This window comes from Carassius carassius, chromosome 23 (genome assembly GCF_963082965.1).
Source record: "Carassius carassius chromosome 23, fCarCar2.1, whole genome shotgun sequence".
Taxonomy (NCBI): Eukaryota; Metazoa; Chordata; class Actinopteri; order Cypriniformes; family Cyprinidae; genus Carassius; species Carassius carassius.
The window spans coordinates 31,609,033-31,634,326 of record NC_081777.1 but is presented as its reverse complement, the minus strand read 5'-3'; the positions used below and the strand labels follow the sequence as shown (position 1 = coordinate 31,634,326).

The 25,294-nt window shown below is 39.8% G+C and overlaps 1 protein-coding gene across 2 annotated transcripts in view; it reads left to right on the top strand.

The window, feature by feature from the left end:
- The first annotated feature begins 3,499 nt into the window (after positions 1-3,499).
- The window catches only part of LOC132101774 (protein unc-13 homolog C-like), a 146,914-nt gene continuing 125,119 nt past the window's right edge, over positions 3,500-25,294 (top strand). For both annotated transcript variants that reach the window (XM_059506972.1, XM_059506971.1), the window contains exons 1-5: positions 3,500-3,939; positions 7,112-10,624; positions 21,618-21,640; positions 22,705-22,754; positions 23,530-23,608. In XM_059506972.1, the coding sequence (XP_059362955.1) occupies positions 7,339-10,624; positions 21,618-21,640; positions 22,705-22,754; positions 23,530-23,608 (3,438 nt within the window). In that variant the 5' untranslated portion in view covers positions 3,500-3,939; positions 7,112-7,338. The remainder of the gene's footprint in view (positions 3,940-7,111; positions 10,625-21,617; positions 21,641-22,704; positions 22,755-23,529; positions 23,609-25,294) is intronic.

Below are 25,294 nucleotides of genomic sequence, written 5' to 3'. Positions count from 1 at the left end.
ATTCAAATAAAGGGGAACTAAAGATGTCAAGCTTCGAAAAGGCACAAAAATATCTTATAATCATGTTCTATATTAAATCTAAAGTCATGCGATATCTTTATGTGAGGAATATGACAATACATGGTTGTATTCTAAATTTAATTTAATTTAATTTAATTTAATTTAATTTAATTTAATTTAATTTAATTTCTTGTATTTTAAATTTAATTTAATTAAATAATTTAATAATTAAAGCATTTCAGACTTGCTTTATTTAGTAAATTATTTATTATAATTATTCTTAATTTTATTTATAAATATGTTGTAATATGTATTATTAATATGCAATTATATTTGATAAATAATTAAAATAATTAATAAATAAAATAATTTAACTTTAAACTTATTTGCAAATTATTTTAATTATTGGTGGTTAATTGCTTGCTATCAGTGAATTATGGCTTAAATATAGGTCCGTTCTTCACACTTAGCTATTACATGACCCAAGAACACTTAGAAGGCTGCTTTCATGGTGCTTTTCACCTTTTTTTTAAGCTTGAAAGCTTAAAGCTCCCTGTGATTGTGAGCAAACGATTTTCATTTTTCGATGAACTTGTTTATTGCAATATACTGAAAATGCTTGCAACCCATTTGATGATAATACAAATTTAATTTGCATTGAAATAACCTGAGAAGATGCAATATACAAGTCTAATACAAATTTCACTTGCTGTAATGCAGTGATGTAAGAGCACACTGCAGTAATGATAAGTAATAAGTGATGTACAGTCAGATATCATACAGATGATGTAATGAATGAGGTGAGGTCAGTGCTGTATAGGCTATTAAAAACATTCACATTTTGTCAGAAATTGATTTTAATATCACTTCTATTTGCTACACTCCTGTGGCCTTTATGGTCCTTGTATTTGGACACCAACAATGTGAAAAGCTGTCAAATCCACAAACTTGTGTCTTTAGCTGTTGAGTTTTATCAATCAAACACAAGAAAAAACTAAACAACCTACAGGTTCTCTGTCTTTATATCCCTGGTGTGAATAGGTTCTTATGGGTTCTTTCAAATTTTTAATCTTGTTTGCGCTGAATAATTGCACTTGGTGTGAATAGACCTTTAATCCGTATTCTCAGAGTCAACATGAAATCACAAAAAAAAAAAAAAACTTTATTTGCTTTCCTAATATTCATTTCTGGTCTCATTGGAAAATATTAATCTGTGTATGTTGTTTGGTAGTTTTGAAAAAAAAAAAAAAAAAAAAAAAAAAAAAACAACAAAAAGAAAGTAAAAAGTAATTGTTACATGTAAAAAAAAAAAGTACTTGTAAAAGTTTTTAAAAACTTTTCATGGTGCTATATTATTGTAGTTAATTTATGATTTTGTTTTATGTTATTGATAAATAATCCATTAAAATGTAATATATATATATATATATATGTGTGTGTGAAAAGCAGAGAATTTGGGAAAAATAAAATGGAATTTCATAGAGCCCTAAAAATTAAGTGACCGATTAATTGATTAAATTGAACTGAAGTTTTGAATTGAAGTTTTATGATTTCAGTAAATTAGACATTCTTTTTGATTAAAATTTTATTTAACTATAAAATGTGCAAAAGTTCAGATCAATTAAAACATGTCCAGAGACCCTCCTTATGGTCCAGTCCGTTTCTGATATCATTGAAAATCAGAAATACATCACATTTTGTTGGTAAAACTGCTTTCTAAAGCCATCTCATGTTGACTTCATGCAGTTATGTTCAGGATTATAGAAAGAGTCAGAGATTTAGCAGTATGTGCATATGACACACAGATTATCACAGAACACCTTTGCAGTCAAGCAGAGCATAAGCTTGAATATTTGCCCATATTTCTTCTCTCTCTCATAGATGAGCAGCTGTGAGTTAGTTATCTGTGTCTAGAGAGGGCGACCAAGAGCCGTGTTCTGCATTAACATCCCTCCAGCTCTGGTTCATCTCCTCTCTTCTCTCTTCTCTGTTGTAACATGGGCTAAAAGTCTGGAAAGGCAATTTAGCTGGGAGGCGAGACAAATTAGCGGCTGTTTGCGGGATTACATGACACATCCCCTGTTTCCTGAGTGATACAGAAATCATAATAAAAGCTTTGGAAATAGCACAGCGGCTAAATTAAGACAGGACAGAGCTCTCAGCCATCCCCTCTAAACCAATCACAAATGATAATCATATTCTACAAGGACACAGAGACTGTAAAAGATCGTGCTAACTGTAGACTTGGTGAGCTCTGGATATTGTGTCGGAGATCAGTGTGTGATTACATTCATTTTTCTCACGCAAATTGCAAGGAGAAAAATTTAGTAATGAGTGCAATCATATTCTATAATGAGATGTTTTGCATTCTGAAGAAAATGTGTGTGGTGTTTTATGTCTGTGCAAAACTCGCATACATTAGGCTCAATTATTCTAGAGGGTTGCTAGGGTGTTGCTAAGTAGTTTATGGGATGTTCTGCATGATTTGCAGGTGGTTGTTATGGAACGGTTTTTATGGCATCAGTGTTAGTTTAGTATCATCTATATACTATGACAGTTTATTATTCATGTTTTAATCCCTTTTTTAATCGTAATTTATTTCAATTTTTTTTAGTAATTTTGGGATGTACTGTTGTTATTTATTTATTTACTATTTAGGTTTAGTTTAGTTAGTTTTTTAGTGCATCAACTTTAGTTAGCTAACAAGGCAACATTCATAATTTTTCCTTTAAATTTTAATTAAATTTGTAGTAATTTGGTTACATGATTTTGTCATATTCTTTTTATTTGTCCCAAATATTGCTATTTAGGTTTGATGCACTTCTAGTATAGTTTTAATTTCCGATTGGTGCTTATTTCAAATACAGTACATTCGAAAGGCAACATTTTTCATCTAAGATTTTCATCTAATATTTTATTATACTTTTATTATAATGTTTTTAATAGTTTTCAATCTATTGAATTGGCATTGGTCAACGATTCCTCAGTGATTTCTGGGAAGTTGCCACTATATGTAGTTTGTAGGATTACATGATTGCTTAAGAATTCTGAATGTATTAATGTATTGCTATGCATTTAATCGGGTTTTGAGGGTAGCTGGATTTCTAGGATGTTCTAGGTTGTTCATTGCTTTAGTAGGAGGATTAAAGAGGTGCTGTGATTTGAGAAATCACTAACGCTGAAGGGCAATGCACAAGCTCAACTTTAATACTCAATGCTAAAGGTTTGTTGCATGTGCTGTACTAGAGATGTTTGCATTAGAAAACACTATGAATTAGAGATGAATGGAATGGACAGAATGAGAGAGAGGTTAAAACGAGAGGACATTGAAGCAAGGTTTAATAGCTGCAAGCCAATCTTCGATTCTGTTACACACACATACATTCATCCCGCCTTCCTGCTGTGCATCTTATCTTTTCCTATCCTCCCTCGCTCTCTCTCTCTCTCTCTTTCTCTGTCTCTCTCTCGTGTCACGTGTGCAGGTCTGTGAATCGCAGCAGCAGCTTTGTGCATCTCTTTCTGTGTGAGCAAGAGAGAAGCTCAGGGCTGCACTCCTCCAAGGGCTTCTCGTATTCTCTCTATTCACACACGTGCATCCCGTGCATCCAGACAGGGGGCTTTCACCGTCCCAGACACACTGTCTGCTGTGACTTCTATCTGGGAGAGCTGGACGGACAGGAGGGATTTTACCCAGGATCCTTCCGTGATTTGCAACAGCATGCACCCACCGAGCCAGACTTCATCCCAAGGTTGAGTGAAGCGCTGCAGCAGGCGACGAGGGAGGAATGGATCACATAGAGAGCAGGACGAGGAACTGAGGGCTCGCTTTGTGCGTTTGCATCGTCGGAGGATGCTTTGGGCATCGCTGCAGGACGTTTAAGATTACAGCGGATGCTAGTGGATGGATTTTGCATGCGGTTGGAGAGGGTTGTGATTCAGGTATGTGTGTGTACTAACTTAAGCTGTTGAATTGCAATTGAATTGATGGTGCATTTTGTGTGTTCGTGCATCTGTGCATCACTTTTTTATGTCATTCTGTGCCATTAGACTTTGTGGTACATCTGGCGCTTGATGATTTCAGCTCACTGATCAGCATCTGGTGGTGGGTCCTCGCAGGCAGAGCGGGATGATTGAAGCGCTCGCTGGATTATAAAGAGCTTTCTAATTCCAGCAGCTCTGATTTGTGGCATCTCTTAAAACCGAGAGGATGCATCGCGCTTGCAAATTCGCGTTGGTTTAATGCATGCATGGTGGGACGGCTGCCCTAATGATGTGAACTGATATCCAGCATGTTTTCAGTCGAGGAGCCTCAAAATCAGCAGTGCCCATGGTTAAAATGCATGCATTTTAAGATTTAGAAAGCATATGCAGACTCCGATCTGTGCATGCTGAGGTTTCACGGGGTAATGAGTAAATGTGAGATGAGCAACGGCTCGTAATTGTGGTGGGTGGGGCTCTCTCTCTCTCTCGCTGTCTCTCGTCTCTCTATCTTAATATGCATCAGGAGTGGCTGATGTTGTCAGAGGAGTGTCTATATGTGAGGTACAGGGTTAGAGCACTGCATCTGCATCAGATCGATAATCCATGTCTTTTGCATCTCAAGCCCACAGGCGACCACACATGAGGATCTGCTCTCCTCAGGGCAACTGAGGGAGAAAGACACAAGCAGCTAATGAGCTGCCTGTCTTTATGAGGCATTGCACAACATGCTGTCAAGCGCAATAATTTGGAGTGGCTCAAAAACAAATGAAGTAAACTAATAACTGGCAAAAAAACCCCAAAAAGATAACTTGCAAATTAGTGCACAGTGTGCTTTCACAATCGGCTAATGGTGAGGAACCGAGTCAGTTTCACTTTATAATTCTGTTCATTTGGATAATGAAAGCAGATTTTTTTAAACTAACCTGAATCTGCTTAACAGAGGTTTGAGGTTCGGGTGTTGTTAATACTATAGGTTGCAGTTCATAATAAAGCATTGCATTCTAGAAAATGTTATTGCTCAGAGTTTGAATGAGAGCCCAAACCGCTGATAAAAACATCACAATAATCCACAAGAATCCACAGCGCTTCAGTCCATCAGTTAACATCTGGAGAAGACAAAAGCTGCGTGTTTGTAAGAAACAAATCCACCCTGGCCAATCCACCCAGAGTCAGTAAACCATTTCTTTATGACCCCACTTTGTGTGCAGGTCATTATCATACTTGAATAGAAATAATAGCATTTAAATATGCTGGATTGTTAGTCAGTGCAGCTGAAATAGCAAGATCTGTTCATTTGTAGGTTCTGTCACATATGATTGGTCATTCACTGTATGTTTTTTCATTAGCTATCAGATAAAGTGAGTGTAAAACAACATAAATTCAGAATCCGTGCAGATTAAAACATATTTTCATCATTGCATTTACATCATGTCCGATGAAATTTGATTAGCGTTATGAAATAGTAGTTGGTTACCTGTTGGGCTTGTGGTGGAAAAATAACCATGAAATATCAGATACAATTTTCTTGATTGAGCTCTGTAATGCTATAATGGCTTAATAAAGGACATTGATTTCAGCCATTAATCATAGAAAAGTTAATAAATTAATTGGAAAAGGAAGTTAGAAAGCTCTGGTCTCAGCATTTGTTTCCACTTGCTGAACTTTTCTGAGTAGACATCAATGTCCAAAGTCTTAATCACTGCTTAAAAAACCACATGCTGGAGTTTTACCAGCCAAATGCTTAGTTTAATTAAAAGTATCAGCGAATAAATTCGTAGAAAATGATGATTGTGACATTTGATGTCTGTTACTGAATAGGTTTGGTTGTGTTGAATAGGAAGAATGTGTGGCATCTGATTGGATTAATGACATTTGATTGTACAAGCTTTGTTTGGTTATAATTACATTAGTGGAGTGAAAGCTGCTTTAGTGGGTCTGAGACAGAGAGAGACAGACGGAGAGATAAAGAGAGACAGAGAGAGAGAGAGGTCTGTAAACATCAAGGAGTGTGACTCACAGCAACACATCTGTCAACACACACACACACACACACACACACACACACACACACAAACACGTTACACAGGCTACTCACCTGTTCTGTTCTGTATTGTAGGGGAATTACTACTAAACTGAGAACAATGTTTGTATTGCAGCTGAATGACAGATACTGAATCTATTTAAATAAACTTCTATAGGTTTATTAATGCACAATATATCTAGATTTATTTTGACTTTCTGAAGAAAATGTGACACAGCACAACGTTAGGGTGTTGGTTGGTGTGTGACATGGTTGATTAGTTGGTCGATGTTGATTACTTGTTCAAGTCAACAAATCGTCCCTACTTGCAGTGTATTTTTTTTCTTCATCCACAGAATAACACATCTCTCTTTCTTATGCCATTATAAATTTTCAGGCCCTGTGTGAACCGTATTTAATTATATACAAACAAGGCCCTTTAATGCAGTAATACAGTATGAATGTATTCCTGACCTTTCAACTCTAGTTATGAATAACATGAGCTTTTAGACAAAACCTTTCATATCTAAATTATTGATATTCAAACATATTCCACTTTTTTTTTCTCCATAAAACTCAGGTTCTTTGCCTTTACACTTGAGTATATTGTTCTGGTCAGTTTTATCATGTTGTATTTTCTAGTGCATTTGAACTGCACCATTCACTTGTGATGATTAGTTTGTGTGTCTGTATCATGGGACACTACATTTACCAGATTTTCAAAGGTGGTGTAACTCGATTAATGATTATATTGCCATGCTCATTTTGAAGCTAGAAATGCATTGATATGTAAAATAATGTAAACACAATTATTCATGTCAGGCTGTTTAAGGGTTTATTGGATTTCCAAAACAACACCGGAATCTTTTCTGCTCTAGTTTCTGTAAAAATAAGAAGCTTTCCGCAATTCTCTCAAAATGTGACACATCTAGCTCAGCTGAATTGGATCTCATAAAATGAGGACTATAAAATCTATCTAGTATAAAGAATTATGCAATGATTTATTATGCAGTACGTGCAGTGTAACATTCAGAGTTATGCATTTTACATGCTGGCCTTCAGTGCAAACTAACTTTAAAGATCTTTCTTTTTCTTTTCTTTTTTTTTCAGAGACATGAGGACTTTTCTGAAGAATGACCTTGAATATTTTCCTCACTGAGGATGTGCGATGATTTCTGCCTAGCACAACCGCATCTGAGGTCACTTCTTCTCTAGACCCTCTATTATATCTCAGGGTTGACTTTCAAAGCTCGTAAGTGTCTGTGTGCTTCGCTAGATTTGAGACTAGTTTTGCTTCACTGCATCCGGAGTGCAAAACTGCTGAAACATCGCCCTCCATGGTTTCTGCCCATTTCAAGAAGCTATCATCTTACATCGTAAAGATTTGCAAAGGAATGTTTACAAAGAAACTGGCAAATACCACAAAGAAGAAAGAGAGTAGCGAAAACAAAAAAGAACCCAAAAGGTCCCCTGACTTGCAAGCACGGAACCCGACGTTCTCAACCACACTGAAAAGCACAGTTAAAAAGATTTCCAAATGCTCGTCAGCACGCAACATATCCCTTGAGGAGGATGACGGAAAAAACGACTGTTCTTCTCTCTCACCAACTTTCAGTTACCGTGTAGCAATTGCCAACGGACTTCCAAAAAATACCCTCTTTCTGAACAATAATGAGTTTTATGAGGTCTTGTCAATTGATAGTGATTACTCCGACTCTCTAAACGAGGCAAAACTTGTCCATAGATTTGATGAACAAAAAGCTTATACGATGCCGGTAAGACGGAACAGGAAGAGTTTGATTAGTTTAGCGCCCTCCGATGGCAGCTCAGAGGGGGAGCGGGGAGAGCGCAGCAGTCTCCACACCCTTCGATTGGGCGCTCTGAAAAAACTGAGGAAATGGAAGAAGAGCCAAGAATGTGTGTCCTCGGACTCTGAGGCCAGTAACTGGAGAAAGACTCTTGGCATCAGAAGCAAATCTCTGGACAGGGCTGGCCGACACCAGAAAACCACTACCCTGGAGCCGGGATCCAGCTCGACAGGATGCATCACTCAGACTCAGGACGTGATGGAGATGATCTTCAAAGAACTTCAGGGAATCAGTCAGATTGAGTCCGAGCTCTCAGAACTCCGAGGGCACGTTAACGCCCTCAAAAGCTCCATAGATGAGATCTCCAGCAGTGTGGAAGTGGTACAAAGCGAAATTGAGCAGCTCCGTACAGGTTTTGTGCAGTCCAGACGTGAAAATCGAGACATCCACGATTACATCAGACAGATTAGCCAACAGACCAACAAAGCTACTCTGAGATTTCTAAATGTACCTGAGGAGAAGTACGAAAAAACGGAAGACCTTATCTATCAGATCCTGAAAGAGAAAATGGGCTTCGCTGAAGCATGCAAGACATTTAAAATTGAACTGGCGCATCGACTAGGCCAACAAAGAGAATGTTACAATGCTAAACCTCGACCAATTGTAGTTATATTTTCAAGCCGCCAAGACAGGGATTTAGTTTTGAAGAAGTGTTATAAGCTAAAAGGGAGTGGGATATCTATTTCGACAGATAGTCTAGCACACGATTCAAAAGAAAAGAGAGACAAGCCAATGGCTTCCTCTCAGACGTACGAAAGCATGGACATCAAGGTCTCTGCCAAAGACAAAGCTGAAAGTGATGACTGGGACTCCATGGAAAGCGACAAAGAGCTTGATGAATTAAACAAGAACAAATATGCAGTTGTGTCCAAACCACCTCCAAAAAGTAAATCAGACAAGAAAAAATCTCACGATCACCGAAGGAAGGCCGATGATGCTGCGTACTCTGTGCACTATGCCGATAGCACAGCCTACGATGACCACGACAAGCAAAGCAAGTCTTACTACTCCGACATAACACCTGGATGGCTGTCTCAGAGCGACTACTCCACTCCCAAACTTAGCCGGTCTGAATCGGACTGCTCCAAACTTTGCCACTCTTTCTCAGAGGATTTCTCAGAGAGTCAGTATTTCAGCAGAGTCAGCGGCTGCTCCTTGCTCTCCTCCTCAGATCAGGAACTTTGGCAACGGAAGCAAGAAGACATGGCATCCTCCTGGTACGCCAGTCCCCCCAGTCAAACTCTGAGCCAGGAACGACCTTATGCAGAACACAATGAAGTTGAAACCACAGAAACTATTGACAGTGGTGTAAGTAATGGTCATGTTTGCATATCAGGGGACAGGAGCCATTACAGTGGCTCTCAGCTGTCACTGCAGGGTGACCTTTCACCATGGAAAGACTGGCATCACCTTGAACAAGGTGCTGATTCAGGTTTGGATGCCTCCACTGAACAAAACATAATCTCTGAAATCAGTAGCCCCTTTGACCCTGCAGCTAACCCTGGTTTCCCTGAGAAAATAACTAAATGCCTTGAGGTTGATTTGCAGTTTGAAGGCGAGACCTTTTTGACACTAGATAGTACTCCTGAGACGGGCCAAGATCTAGATATAGATATAGGACCTGAATTTTTAGAACCTGAACCAGAACCAGAACCAGAACAAATGCCACAGCCAGAACCAGAACCAGAACCAGAGCCAGAACCAGAGACAGAGGCTGTGACTGAACCCATACCAGAACCAGTACTTAAACCTGCAGTGGAATCGCAACCCATAAAGAAGCCCAAGACCAAAAAGATCCAGGCTAAGCCTGAATCAGCTCCACAAACTTTGCAGCGACAGGATGTGAACCACCTCCAGCAGAGCCAGAAATCTTCCTCCATGTACCGGAGCCAGAGTGAGATCAGAAGTGAGAAAGTGGAGGAAGTCCCCAAATCCTGGAGTAGCCGGCTCAGCATCGACCTCAGTGAAAAAACCTTTGGCTTTGGAGGATTTGGATCCACCCTGCAAAGAGCAAAGTCAGCTTTGGATTTTGTGTGGAATAAAGGCTCCCAAAGCACTAACACCCCAGCTGAAGAACCGAGCAACACCTCATTCATGGGTAGGTTCAGGACCGTGTCCCAATCTACAGTGAACAGCTCCAGCACAACGATTGACTCAGACGTCTACACAGAACCTTTCTTTTACAAGGCAGAAGAGGAAGAACAACCTGCTGAACAACCTGTGGACAATGAGACACATTATGTTGAGGTGATGGAACAAGTACTAGCCAATCTGGAAAACATAACAAACTCAAACGAGACTAATGAACAGAACCAAGACGAGGAATATGACGTCTCGCAAGAGTATGACATCTCACAAGAGGGTAACCTTGTGCTGGAATATGACTGCAGCCTTGATGAGCAATATGATGAGGAATACAGTGAGGAGTATGACGACAATCCCATGACTGAAGACACGCCAGATTATGAGGTGAGTTTCGTGGATTACGTGGAAGAAACCGAGGAACCGGAACCAGAGACTGAGGAACAGGAGGAGAATAAGGAGGATGTGCAGGAAGATCAAGAAATATCAGAAACGAAGGGAGCAGATAAGGTAAAAGAGACTGTAGAACAAGAGGATGAGAACAAAAATGTTACAGAGGTTCCTGTGCAAGAAGCACCACCCAAAAAAAGGATACGTCCCACCTTCAAAGAGGCAGTGCTGAGAGCTTACAGGAAGCAGATGGTTGAGCTGGAACAGCAGATCCTGGCAGGAGGTATGAACCAACAAGTTTATATGTTAATTATAACTTCTTATTAGGGAAGCGGGATATTATCTGACAAATTATCAGAATCAGCCAATAATGGCTTTAAATGTAAATATCGGCACTACCCGATATGCAAAAATCATGAGTATGCTTTTATTTAAAGGTCAGAAACTATGAAAAAAAATCACAAACATGACACTTGAATAAAATATTTTTATATATACTGATTTATTAATTAATGTATAATATGTTATATATTTTAAACAAATTATGAGCTCTAAAAGATTTTCTGAATTTTTACAACTCGTTTGCTGTAGACCATTTACATATATTAGATCCTAAAATAAAATGTTACAGGCTAACAAACACATTCTTGTTAAAAACGAACCCAAATGAAAAATAATTATATATCGGTATCGGCATCAAATATCAGCCAAAATGAGTTAAAAATTACTGGCATACCGGATATCGGCAAGAATCCAATATTGTGCATCCCTACTTATTATAGTTGTCTTGAAGGGTTTTAGTTTTAGCTTTGGTTGGTGAAAAATTTATTGAGTCATTTAAGATCCACCTTTGTCCATACGTGAGGTTTTGGTTCATGACACGCCAGGTTTGTTGTGAAAGGCAAGATGATGATTACTAGTATTGGATGTTGAGTGGTTAGAATTGGCGATTTGTTTTTGTGTGTGTGTGTATGTGGTTTTCAGATGAAAGTGTACTTCACCTTTTGTGGCCTTTTATTAACCTTAATAAGAGAGTCCAATCAACAGTTCTGTTTTTATTTAAGCATTTATTTTGAAAGGAACAGTTCAACCATATAATAATGTTATTTTTTCAGTGTCAGTGTAATTCCAAACCTGGAACATGAAAAGAGACAGTTTGACAATGCTTTTCCATTCAGCTCCTTCCCATTCAGCAGAAGCTTAGATTTATCATTGGTTGCATCATAAAAGTTGTCCAATTGACTACAAGTCGTTACTCGCTATAAATCATGCCCACCATCATAGCTCTCAAATTTAATTTCAGATCAGGCCAGGCTTGATGTTTATGAGAGCAAATAGCATTGGTTCTACTTGGAACATGCACCACATTTGAATATGTGTGTATGTGTCATTTTATTTTTGGGTGAATTTGTCTTCTGCAGGCTCTTTTATTAGTAGTTTTAGCATTTTATTTCAGCAAGAACAAAAGTCTCAAATGTGTTTTCAAAGTCAGTTTACTCTATAATTGCTAATATAGACATGCAATTAGTTTTTAAACAGATGTCAATATTCTGTATGATTAATGGAATGACTAAAAGGAGATGCTGTTGGTAACAGCTGAAACGTGGCTATGCTAGCACTTTACCCCACACAGCAGTTTCCTTTACAGCCAGTAAGGAATCAGGGGAATTTCCACCTAGTCTTACTCACACCGAAAGCACTCTTGACCTAGAATCACAGTCACAGCACATTGCAAACCCAGCGCACACTCCACAGTGTTGAGTACTGTTGGGATACTGTATTTAGGCTGCTCATTCATGCTGCACACTAACAGCCAGATGCTCTGTGTACTTTAGTGGATTCCGATTCCCTAAAACACAAGCCACAAATGGTGGTAACCATAGTATAAGTGGAATAATTTACTTCGGTCCATTGAATTCTTAGAAAATAATGTGCATTATTTTCTAAGAATTAGCCTTTTTCACAAAAATCGGAAATTATGTCAGTTGAATTAAGTTAGTTCTGTTAAGGTTCTACGCCTATTATATTATTATGCCCTTTTCTCTGATTTTCTGAATTTTTACAACTCCTCTGCTTTAGAACAAATCCAAATTAAAAATAATATTGTATCTATATCAGCATAGAAAATCCAATATTGTGCATCCCTACTTATTATAGTTGTCTTTTCTGTTTTGTCTGTTTTCCAAGTTGTTGTCATATAATCTACAAAGATAGATATATTTACATTTAAATTTTTTCATTTTGCAGATGCTTTTTCCAAAGAGACTTTCAGTTGGGATAACAATAGATAACACACTTAACATTGCATCAGATGGTTTCTGTTCTCCATCTCCGACATCCTTTTTTACATAGGCTAGTCTTTGATCTCGATTACATTTGATCATATTATCTCAATTTACTCATTCATTTCCCTCGAATCACCACGTTATGATAAATTACTTAAAAATTACAACATTTATGTCCAAATGCTCATTTTCTCCGATACATTAAACAATATTAACTGAGTCAAGTTGAAGCATATTACTCGCAACACAACAAATTAATCCGATACAATATGAATAAAGTCATGAATCTGAGTCCTCTGTTGTTTAATATGTATTTCCCAGGGCACAATGTGCAATGTACATTTAAACCATCACATTAATAAGGCAAAGGAGAGCAAGTAGAAAATACAATATTACTTTAATAATAATAATTATACTAGTGAGAAAAAAAATGTGTTTTTTCTTACTTAGACTTGTTTCCAGCCAAAATATCTAAACAATTTTAAATCAAGAAGCATTTTCGAGACGAGTAAAATTTATTGTCTTGTTTTCAGAAAAAAACCAAGACAAAATTAAGTGAGTTTTTGCTTTATAACAACATCTGAAAACTGAATAAATCATCTTTCCATTGATGTATGGTTTGTTAGGAGCACAATATCTGTCTGAGACTATTTGTAAATTTGAAAATTTGGAAAAAATCTAAAGGTGGAGAAAATTACCTTTAAAGTTGTCCAAATGAAGTTGTTAGCAATGCATATTACTAATCAAAAATTAAGTTTTGATATATTTGCGGTAGCACATTTACAAAATACCTTCATGGAACATGATCTTTACTTAATATCCTAATGATTTTTGGCATAAAAGAAAAATCTATAATTTTGACCCATACAATGTGTTTTTGGCTATTGCTACAAACATGCAACTTAAGACTGGTTTTGTGCTCCAGGGTCACATTTTTAATAATAAGCATTTCTTAAAATGTACTTTCCATTAACAAAGCTGGAAAACGGAGTACTAATGATTAGTGTTCTCCAGGTTTATCCTCCTTGATGAAAACACAGAAATATTCTTCAGTTCAGTGCTTCTGGTATTTAGCTCCTTGTTTTCGCACAGCCAATTTAATTTCTGAGCACTCATTTTCTCCTTGGCTAATTAAAGATTGCAGATCAGAAATCATTTGCATATAACAAGCAACCATCGTGCAAGGGCTCTGAGTGTCATGGCTGTTTTGGTTCAGTTTTAAAAGCAGGGCTGCACATTTTAGGAGTCTTTTACAGTGCAGTCTCTTAGGATTAGTTGTTCCTGCCAAACCCATCTTCATTTAGTTCTAGGATGAACTGCATTCACATGCTAATACCTCTTCCCAAGGGCGCTTGCTAACCAGGTCAGCGTTGTTGGGTCTCTTATATCAGTCTTGTTCTGAGAGTAGCGACATTCCTCACGTCACGTGTTTATTATACCCATTTTATATTTCCGCTTTGATCCATCGAGCTCAGCTGACTGAAAGTAGTATCTCCATTCTCTGAATATTTTATAAAGATCACAGTGCTCATGGAGGACAGATTGTGAAAACGTGTGCAGCACTGATAGTAAATTATTTTCGCCGTTTGCAGTTGTTTGTTTAGAAGGTTTCCTATCCTCTTAATATATGGAAATTCATATTTCATAAGATAGATATGTCTTAAACCCATAAAAAAACATCGCTTCTGCCCCAGATTTCCTTTGCATTTCAATAATCGAGGATTATGACTGCTTTAGAAAAATTCTTCATTGATATGGATACGAAAGTCAAGAAAAATCTAATTTGACCCTTTTTTATTTTATTGATACATACTCTAAATGATGCATCAGTGCATGTTGTTCTAATGTAAAAATGAATAAAAAGCTTACCATTAAAATGCAATAACTTGCTCCAATACTAGAATATGGAATAAATTATTAAAGTGCATTGCAAATGTTGATTCTTTTTTACATTAAAGACAACGCAAAATCAAAACGACTATATCTGCTTCAAGAAATGTTCTTGTGCATGATTTATCAGTGCATTTTATTCCACATGATACATGCTTTTCATTATGTTATAGCAAAATCTATCATGTTACAGGATATAAGCCATCTGTTTTACTGGGAACTATGTCATAATATTTTAGTTGTATTATTTAAATGGTGCATAACGTCTCAAGGTTACGTATGTAACCCTAGTTCCTTGAGGGAACGAGACGCTGCGTCTAGCGCTTTGGGGAACGTCCCTGACGAGACCGACTCTGAATATCATATGCAATCAGTCCATCGGAAAGGCGTGACGTCACGGGCGGGGTGACGTAGCGACCAGGAAGCTATAAAAGCACGTGCCGTGCAGCTGGCCTCAGCTTCGAGTAGGGAAGCAAGCGCCGGCAGGGGTGCCGGGAGTATGGCTTTGCGACGCAGCGTCTCATTCCCTCAAGGAACTAGGGTTACATACGTAACCTTGAGACGTTCCTTTTCAGGAACTCGAGCTGCGTCTAGCGCTTTGGGGAACGATGTGCCCACGCTGCCAGACTTCCAAATCCCTGCCTAGTGTGTATCCGAAGAGCACAGCTAAGACGAGAGAACAGAAGAGCCCGGAGTGGCTCGCATATCAAGATCGTAGAATCTGACAAATGTAGAGGGCGTGGACCACCCCGCAGCGTTGCAGATGTCCAAGAGGGACACACCTGCTGAGAAGGCCTTAGAGGCCGCCATACCCCGAGTAGAGTGAGCCTTGGCCCCCAAAGGAGGGGGAAGACCAGAGGACTCATAGGAGACGTTGATAGCCTCGACTATCCAACGACTAAGGGTCTGCTTGGTGGCAGGAGAACCCTTGTTAGAAGGACCATAGCAAACAAGCAATTTGTCGGATTTTCTCCACCGGGCAGCTCTAGCTTCTCTTGGTCTGGCTCCCGAAAGGGAGGAGGACAGAAGGCCTGCAGTACGATAGGTTGTGGTGTAACAGAGGGAACCTTAGGAACATAACCCGCTCGAGGGTATAAGAATGCTTTGGCCATACCAGGGGCAAAGTCTAGATAAGTAGGGGCCACCGAAAGGGCCTGAAGATCTCCAACTCTTTTTAGTGAGGTGATTGCCAGTAACAGGGCAGTTTTAGGTGTCAGATGTCTATCTGAGATATCTTGTATTGGCTCGAATGGAGTTTTACAAAGAGCCTCTAAAACCACAACCAAATCCCAGGGGGGAACACGGGATCGTACTGGAGGTCTCAGCCTCAGCGTACCGAGGAGGAAACGTGTAACTAGGGGGTGTCTACCCAGTGAGTGATCATTGAAAGGGACATGGAAAGCAGCTATGGCCGCCACGTACACCTTTAAGGTGGAGTGGGATAACCCCGCAGAGAGCCTGGCTTGTAAAAACTCCAGAACTGTACCAACTGGGCAGTTTGATGGGTCAAGCTGGCGGTCTCTGCACCATGAAGTGAAGAGCTTCCACTTCAGGGCGTACAGTTTCCTCGTAGAGAGAGCTCTGGATTGGAGTAGGGTCTCAACAACCTCGGTTGAGAGACCAGCTGCTAACAGTTGTGCCCCCTCAGGGGCCACACCCACAGCTTCCACAACTCCGGGCGAGGGTGAATTATCGTGCCCTGCGCCTGTGAGAGTAGGTCTGTCCTGATCGGTATCTCCCACAGAGAGCCGTCGAGGAGCGAGACTAGATCTGAGAACCATACTCGGCCCGGCCAGAACGGGGCTACTAATAGCAGACGGGCCCCGTCCCGGCGTACTCCCGCCAGAACTCCCGGGAGCAGAGCGATAGGGGGAAAAGCGTACAGACGAAGCCTCGGCCAGGTCTGTACCATAGCGTCCAGTCCCAGAGGAGCTGGATGAACTAGAGAGAACCAGAGGGGACATTGCGATGTCTCCTGAGTCGCAAAGAGGTCCATCTGGGCTGTGCCAAATACTCTCCATATCTGCTTCACCACCTCGGGGTGAAGCATCCATTCCCCGGGCCTCGGCCCCTGCCTCGACAGTATGTCTGCTCCCACATTCAATCTCCCAGGAATATACACTGCTCTGATCGAGAGGAGTTTGCCCTGGGACCACAGAAGGATCTGGTGTGCCAGCTTGTACAAGGGGCGTGAACGCAGACCCCCCTGGCGATTGGGTGGTGTTTGCGCAGTGGATAAGACACACGCCTTTGGTGTGAGAGACCTGGGTTCGAATCCACTGTGAGACACCAATGTGTCCCTGAGCAAGACACTTAACCCCTAGTTGCTCCAGAGACGTGCGACCTCTGACATATATAGCAATTGTAAGTCGCTTTGGATAAAAGCGTCAGCTAAATGAATAAATTTAAATGTAATGTAAATGTGATTGATATAAGCGATCACTGATGTGTTGTCGGTGCGCACCAACACATGGTGACCTCTCAGGTCTGGGAGGAAATATTTCAATGCTCGATAGACTGCTAACATCTCTAGGCAATTGATGTGCCATGTCAGATGGCGACCACTCCACAGACCGCGGGCAGGGTGGCCACTCATGACCGCACCCCAACCGGTGAGGGACGCGTCTGTCGCTAGCGTTACACGGCGACAAGGAGCTCCCAGCACCGGGCCCTGATTCAAGAACCAAGGTTTCTTCCACATGTCTAAGGCACGAAGGCATCGCCGCGTGACCTTGATAACTCGAAGTGGATTTCCCCTCTGGGAAAAGCCCTTGGACTTGAGCCACCACTATAGGGGTCTCATGTGCAGCAGGCCAAAAGGTATCACGTTGGACGCAGCTGCCATCAGCCCTAACAATCTCTGGAATTGTTTGACAGTGAGTGACTGGCCTTCTTTGACTCTCTCGACTGATGTGAGGATCGACTCGATCCGAGCAGGAGACAAACGTGCCTGCATCGTGGTCGAATTCCACACTACGCCTAGATAGGTGGTTCTCTGAACTGGAGAAAGTACACTCTTCTTGGCGTTTAGTCTCAAACCCAGCTCCCCCATGTGTGCGAGAACGACATCTCGATGTCGAACCGCCATCTGCTCTGATTGAGCTAGGATCAACCAATCGTCGATATTGATAAGATTTGCCCCCGAAAGCGAACCTCAGAAACTTCCTGTGTTGTGGAAGGATGGATATGTGGAAGTATGCGTCTTTGAGATCTATTGTGACAAACCAGTCCTCGGATCTGATTTGAGCTACAACCCGGTTGACAGTGAGCATTTTGAACTTCAGTGGCATAACTGAGCGGTTCAGGTGACGTAAGTCTAAGATCGGACGCAACCCCCCCATCCTTCTTTGGAACTATGAAATACCGGCTGTAAAACCCGGATTCCCTGTCTAGAGGAGGGACCACCTCGATGGCCTCCTTCCTTAATAGGGTATTCACTTCTTGTTCCATAACCAGAGCCTGCTGGGGGCCGACCACAGTCGGTGTAACCCCGTTGAACTTCGGTGGTGGATGACCGAACTGAATGCAATAGCCTCTTTCTATTGTACGCAGGACCCACTGAGATACATTTGGCAGTAGCTTCCACGCTGCTAAATAATCTACTAAGGGAATCAGTCTCTCGAGACTGACCTCTGGTGTAAGAGGCCCCCGAAGGGGCAGTGAGCATCCCAGCTCTGCTAAGCTCACGGGCGGGAATAACTGGGAGTGGCGCTCGCTGGAGGCCGCTACGCCCTGAAACTCTGGCAGGGTTGGCAGACCGACCTCTTGAGGGCACTGAGGTGAGGCGGGCACCGTATAATGAGGTGGACCGCGCTCTACCCCAGCAGGGGCTACCCTCTGGATCCTGGCGTCAGGATCTTTTCGTCGAGGACTTCCGGGCTTCGATGACAGATCTGAAATCGGCTTTAGCCCTAGAAGCCCCCGACTCAGAGCGTCGCTGGGGCCCTCGGTCCCGACGTGGGGGAGCACGAGCGGCAACACTCTGTTTTTGCGCTTCCCGGTATGAGGAGCCGATATGTGGCGTGGTCATCTCCCGCCCAGATGCACCACGAGAGAGACGAGGGAGGAAACTCTGGAACGCCGTCGCCTGTTTGCATGCCTCCTGGAACCTGTCGACGACAGTGTTGACTGTGTCGCCAAACAGGCCCGAGGCTTGAAGCGGGCCGTCCAGGAGGCAGACCCTGTCTCGTTCTTTTATCTCTGACAGGGTCAGCCACAAATGCCTCTCTGCGGCCACTAAGGCTGCCATAGACCGCCCAATTGCGCGAGCGGTCTCCTTAGTGGCACGGAGGGAGAGATCAGCGGTCTTTCTTAGTTCTTCTACATCTTCAGACTTAATCCCCTCTCCCTTATCAATATCTCTCAGCAGGTCAGCTTGATAGGCTTGCAGGACTGCCATAGTATGAAGGCAAGCCCCAGCCTGACCTGCTGCCACATAACCTTTGCCCACTAGCGAAGATGTAACTCGAAGAGGCTTAGTGGGCAATGTCGGAGCCTTTAGAGACGATGCCGAGCCGGGCGACAGATAGCCCGCGAGCGTCTGTTCGACCTGTGGCATCGCTCTATAACCTCGCTCTCCCAGCCCCATCACGTTGCCATAATATAGTGAATCGGGGCCGAAGAGGCGGGTTGAAGGAACGCTGGTGAAGGCTCCCTCCTCGAAGAGAGCCCTCCGGGATCGAAGCGTCCGCATTGGCAATCGCTCGCAATGCGGACAGTCGCCCCCCTCGAGAGCCAACTCAGCGTGCTTCGATCCCAGGCAAGCCACGCACAGACTGTGTGTATCCCCGCTCGTAACGTAGCGAGGGCAGGGAGGAACACACAATCTATAACGTGGCTCGGAATCGCCCTTTATATGTTTGGTCTTATGCTTTTGCTTTGGCATATTGAGCTGTTTTAGCGATCTTTTAATGGCTAAGGGACAGACAACAATAAATAGGACCAACGGGACAGACTTTTGACATGCACACACAGAGCGCTTGCTGACAGACTCGAAGCTGAGGCCAGCTGCACGGCACGTGCTTTTATAGCTTCCTGGTCGCTACGTCACCCCGCCCGTGATGTCACGCCTTTCCGATGGACTGATTGCATACGATATTCAGAGTCGGTCTCGTCAGGGACGTTCCCCAAAGCGCTAGACGCAGCTCGAGTTCCTGAAAAGGAACAAGGATATTTTCTACCTGCAGTTTGTTTTCAGAAATACATTGTTAATGTAAATGATGCATTTAGCCAGAACTCAGTGGAAACTGACTAATAATCCAAATGAGTGACAGAGGTTTTCCATCACTTCTCTCACAGGCCGATATGTTTTAGACTTGAGAACCGCAGCCAAATTATTCATTATTCATTATTCTTCGTCTCTGCCACTGACCAAGAAATCTAAAAGGAAATTTAATTCGTCTGAGAAATCCCTCAGTGCATATATATTCTGCAGCATCCACAAAATGGATAGATTTCAGAGAGTGTGGACACTGTGTGATCTTGTTTTAAGAGTTCATTTAATGAGACCTGGCGATCTTTAAAATCAGTCAAAATAAAAACGTATGTGATTCTTCATTTATAACCTATTATACTTCATCAATGCAACATATTTGTGAGTGAAACAGCATATTCTATACAGGCAAAATATGGTCAGGAATTGATGATGTATCATATGAAGTGTTCGTTTCAGGACCTTAAATGTGAGTTTAAAAATATTCTTTCAATTAAATATTTGAATTAATAAATATTGCAGTAATCCTAATCACCTTTAAAAACTATTTAAATTATTAATACTATTCATACAAATTGTCATTCCTGTTATTCTTACTGTAATTGTGATTTTGAACATTTCTGTAATTTAGTCATTTTCATTTTCTTCAGTTTTATGGGTCTTAATTTCTGTTAAAAAAAAGTATGTTGACTTTTTAAAAATCAATAGAAAATTAATTATATACATATATATATCTTATATACATATTATTAATCTAAAATGTTCTTTGAGCATGAAATCAGAATATTATAATTATTTCTGAAGGATCATATTACTGGAGTAATGATACTAAATATTCAGCTTTGAAATCACAGGAATAAATTACATTCTATCTAAATAGAAAGCAGTTATTTTAAGTAGTAAAAATAATTCAGAATATTATTGCTTTTGCTGTATTTTGGATCAAATAAACGCAGGCTCTGTGAGCAGAAGAGAATCTTGAATCATACTGTTCAGAAACGTTTGACTGGTAGGGTATATTCTTTTGATTTTTGTTAAAAACTAATTGGCAGTGAAACAGTGTTGAGGTTGGATGGTTGGTTGCTATAAAATTGATATGGAACAAACAGGCCAATAAAACACCCAAATATATACAGATTAGTCCTGAGTTTAGTGTTTCTCTGACACTGAAGGATGATCTGAACATTGCAGAAGGGACGAGTAACCCTTCAGAAGCCCAACAGGAAAGATTTGATCAATACTGCATTTGACCATCCTCGTCTTCACTTTATTAACCAGCTCCACGGCTGTTCTTCTCAGCTTCTGCGTGCGTTTATTGACCTCTGACATCTCTGAGAACTCACTTTTATCGTTCATGGTCCAGCGAGCTGTGAAGCTATTACACTAAAGCTGAACTAATCATTGCCATTATATTTAAACACTTGAGCGACATTAAAGCATTCTAACGTGATCTTTGAGGAAGAACGAGAGCGAGTGAAGGAGGACGATCTACGGTAATATGAGAAATCAGGGTCAGTAATGGTCATCAGTGTAACCTCATCTCTGAAGTTTTAATCTCCCCATAATTTGGCTGAAATCATGTTTGGATATTGATTGTCTGAAGTGTGTTTAAATAAACATGAGCGGTCTCTCTGTGCTGGACACTGCAGGCTTTTACTGTGTTATATGGCTGGTGTAGTATGAGAGAAACATGATATACTGTCTCAAGGTTTACGTATGTGTGTGTGTGTGTGTCAGGGATTATACTCTGACTGAGATATCGTAAATGAGCTGTGCACTATTTGTTTGGCTTTATCATTATAAGTGTGTGCAGTTATTTATAGGTAAAGGAGTTGATATGTGCTGTTGTTTCTAATATTCCTCTCTGTCTTTCTGCTTCTCTTCTGCAGACAGCACTGCTCTGGACACAGAGGTCTTCTTGTGTTTTCACCTTCTGTCTGTGTTTGTTCATCTTTGAATGTTTATGAAACATGCTGCATGTTTGGCAGTGTTCGGTGATGATAGATAGATAGATAGATAGATAGATAGATAGATAGATAGATAGATAGATAGATAGATAGATAGATAGATAGATAGATAGATAGATAGATAGATGGATGGATATACCAATAGATAGATAGATAGATAGATAGATAGATAGATAGATAGATAGATAGATAGATAGATAGATAGATAGATAGATAGATAGATAGATAGATAGATAGATAGATGGATAGATCAATAGATAGATAGATAGATAGATAGATAGATAGATAGATAGATAGATAGATAGATAGATAGATAGATAGATAGATAGATAGATAGATAGATAGATAGATAGATAGATAGATGGATGGATGGATGGACCGATAGATAGATAGATAGATAGATAGATAGATAGATAGATAGATAGATAGATAGATAGATAGATAGATAGATAGATAGATAGATAGATAGATAGATAGATGGATGGATGGACCGATAGATAGATAGATAGATAGATAGATAGATAGATAGATAGATAGATAGATAGATAGATAGATAGATAGATAGATAGATAGATAGATAGATAGATAGATAGATAGATAGATAGATAGATAGATAGATAGATAGATAGATGGATGGATGGACGGATGGATGGACCGATAGATAGATAGATAGATAGATAGATAGATAGATAGATAGATAGATAGATAGATAGATAGATAGATAGATAGATAGATAGATAGATAGATAGATAGATAGATGGATAGATGGATAGATGGATAGATAGATGGATAGATGGATGGATGGATAGCTAGATCTCTTAGATCACTGATCTCTTTTAGTAATGTATTTTGTCTGTGTTTGCTATTGTTTGTCGTTGTTTGTGTGTTTCTTTATTGTGACTTTAGTTGTGTGTGTCATATATTTACTGTACAGGTAAATGAAATACAGTAAGTACAGTGTCTTATTGATCTGTGTAAGTCATCAGCAGGCTGTTGTCTTGTTTGACAGGGCTGTGCCAACATCCTGGACCCAGCCAAACTGGGGCTGAGCAGCGGAGGGTGAGTACAGACACACACAATAACACACACACGGGAAATAAAGAAAGAGAGATGAACACTGCACCAAAACTGAAGCGCCTGTGTGGAGTTACACTCTTACGGGTGCTGTATATGTTATACATATATATATAGGTATCATACTGGAAATTAAATATTTGTTTAATATTTCAATGTAATTTTGTGTACACTTCTTTTAACATTTGGTGGTTCAATCAAATAAAAGCTCTATTTAAAATAAAATAAAAACATTATTTTTTATCTGTAGATATTGCACCAGAAATTGAATATTTATTTTACATTTGTAATTTTGTGTAAAATAATAACATTTGGTGGTCCAAAGAAAAAAAAACTCATTAGGAGTTTAAATTAAAAAACAAAGCATTGTTCATGCAAAATAAAAGAAAATGTCCATGCAAATATATAGGCAGGATATTAAATATTTATGTTGCTTTTTTAATCCAAATAAATCCATAAAATGCATTGCATTAAATGCAACCTTTTTTAATCTGATCAAATAATTAGTGCACAAGATAATTCTAAAGATCTGCATTGTTCTGTAGTTTTATACGGCCCAATTTGATAAATTATTCTTCTATGCATGCATGCATTGGGCCTGTGTGAGACAAGAGCAGTCATGATGGATTTCCTATTCCTGCACATCCCATGTTATCTGCTGTTGCCGTAAATCACCCGACTGCTTTTTAGCCAGGTAATGTTTCATAGTGTACAGAATGATTATGGTATTAATAGACTCTAAATCTGCCTCCATCCTCAGGGTTGGCAGTATACTTTACGGCATTGACAGCATGCCAGATTTACGTCGCAAGAGGACCATGCCTATTGTCCGAGACCTGGTGAGTAATCACATCCGTCATGGTTATGTTTGACTGCTGGAGCTTTAGAAGACTGTATCAGCCTATCAGATCCACAGAGCACACGCTCACTACTCCGAATTTACAATCCAACACCATCAGCAGAGCACATGCAAGATGGAGGCGCACACGTGTTTATGTTTTGATGCTATTTTGAGGCTTTTACACTCCACCAGAGTAGAAGTAGGCCACCCGCCTGGTGTTCTCCACAATATCTGCAAATCAGTTCAAATCATATGTCTTGTCTTTAAATGTGTAGTGCTCATATATTGATAATGAAGTGCTGTTTTAATTTATGAGATTCTAGATGGCGAATGATTGATCCACAGCATCTCTGTAGTATGTGTTTCTATTTATATTTTTGCATTTGTTAAAGGAACAGTTCGCCTAAAAACAAAAATGCGCTGTTAATTTACTCACCATCAGCACATCTGAGATTCAGGTGACTATTTTCTTTAGTAGAACAGTAAAAAAGATTTTAGCTGAAACTGTGGCTCTTGGTGAGTCATAAATTGCATCTGGCTGCATTAAAAAAAAGCACGAAAAAAAAGCATCAAGGAGCACAATATTAATACCTGTGGCTCCTCAAGATATATTGAGGTCGTATAAAGTGAAATGATCTGTCTGTGTAAGAAACTGAATATTGTTTACCACATTATTAACTTTAATCCAAAGCCTCAATGTCTGATTCTTATCCACGAACTGATTCTTTCAGACAGTTTGCTTTATTGAACTGGTTAAATTCACTGGTTCATTTATGTATTCACACAGTAATGTCACATATATGCAATTCTGTTACTGAATATATATGGTTTACATGCCTAAAGCATATAAAGTGAATAAACTAGTCTTCATCTTTTTTGCATAAACAATGAAAAATAAAACATAAAAATATTTCTCCTCTTCATTCAAGCTCTTAAACTGTTTCCTCAGTTCAGTGACTGTTAAAGAGACTGGGGAACTGAATATGTTTTCAAAAACCAGCATCATAGGATCATATATTCGAGCCGCAAACTGATTCAGATGCTTCAGTATGATTTGGTAAACTGATTCATTCAGTTCTTTAAAAAAGAATTGTTCAAATGCATGATTAATTCACAAACCGGACATCACTGTTTGCACGAGGCTCTGGGTTATAGGTAATCATACTGTAAATAATGTTCAGTTTCTTGCACAGACTGATTGTTTCACTTCATAAGACCTCTATATATCGTCAGGAGACATGGTTATTTATATTTTGTTTTGCCTGATATATATATATATTTTGACTCTCAAAGTAACAGTTTTAGCTTGTTTACTGATCTACTTAACAAATCCAAAGTCATTTACTGTACGTCTTTGACGGCCTGAGGGTGAGTTTCATCCTTTTTGGATGAACTGTTTCTTTAAAATTTCTAAAATTTTTTGTTTTCTTTTGAGCTCTTGCAGTCTGTGTCTTTGTGTTCATTGTTTCTTCTTAATTTTGTTAAAGCAAAAGTTTCTTAACCGATTCTTGCATTAAGTTTTGTGCAACTGTTCAGCTACTGAAGAACAAATGTTGATGCTGTATCTGTCCATATTTTGCATGAAATTAAAAACCAACCCTGTTTTGGTAAGTATGGGTCATCGTTCAGTTTTCTTTTGGTTTTTTGACGTGTCCTGTGGTGCATTCCCACTTGGGCCCATATT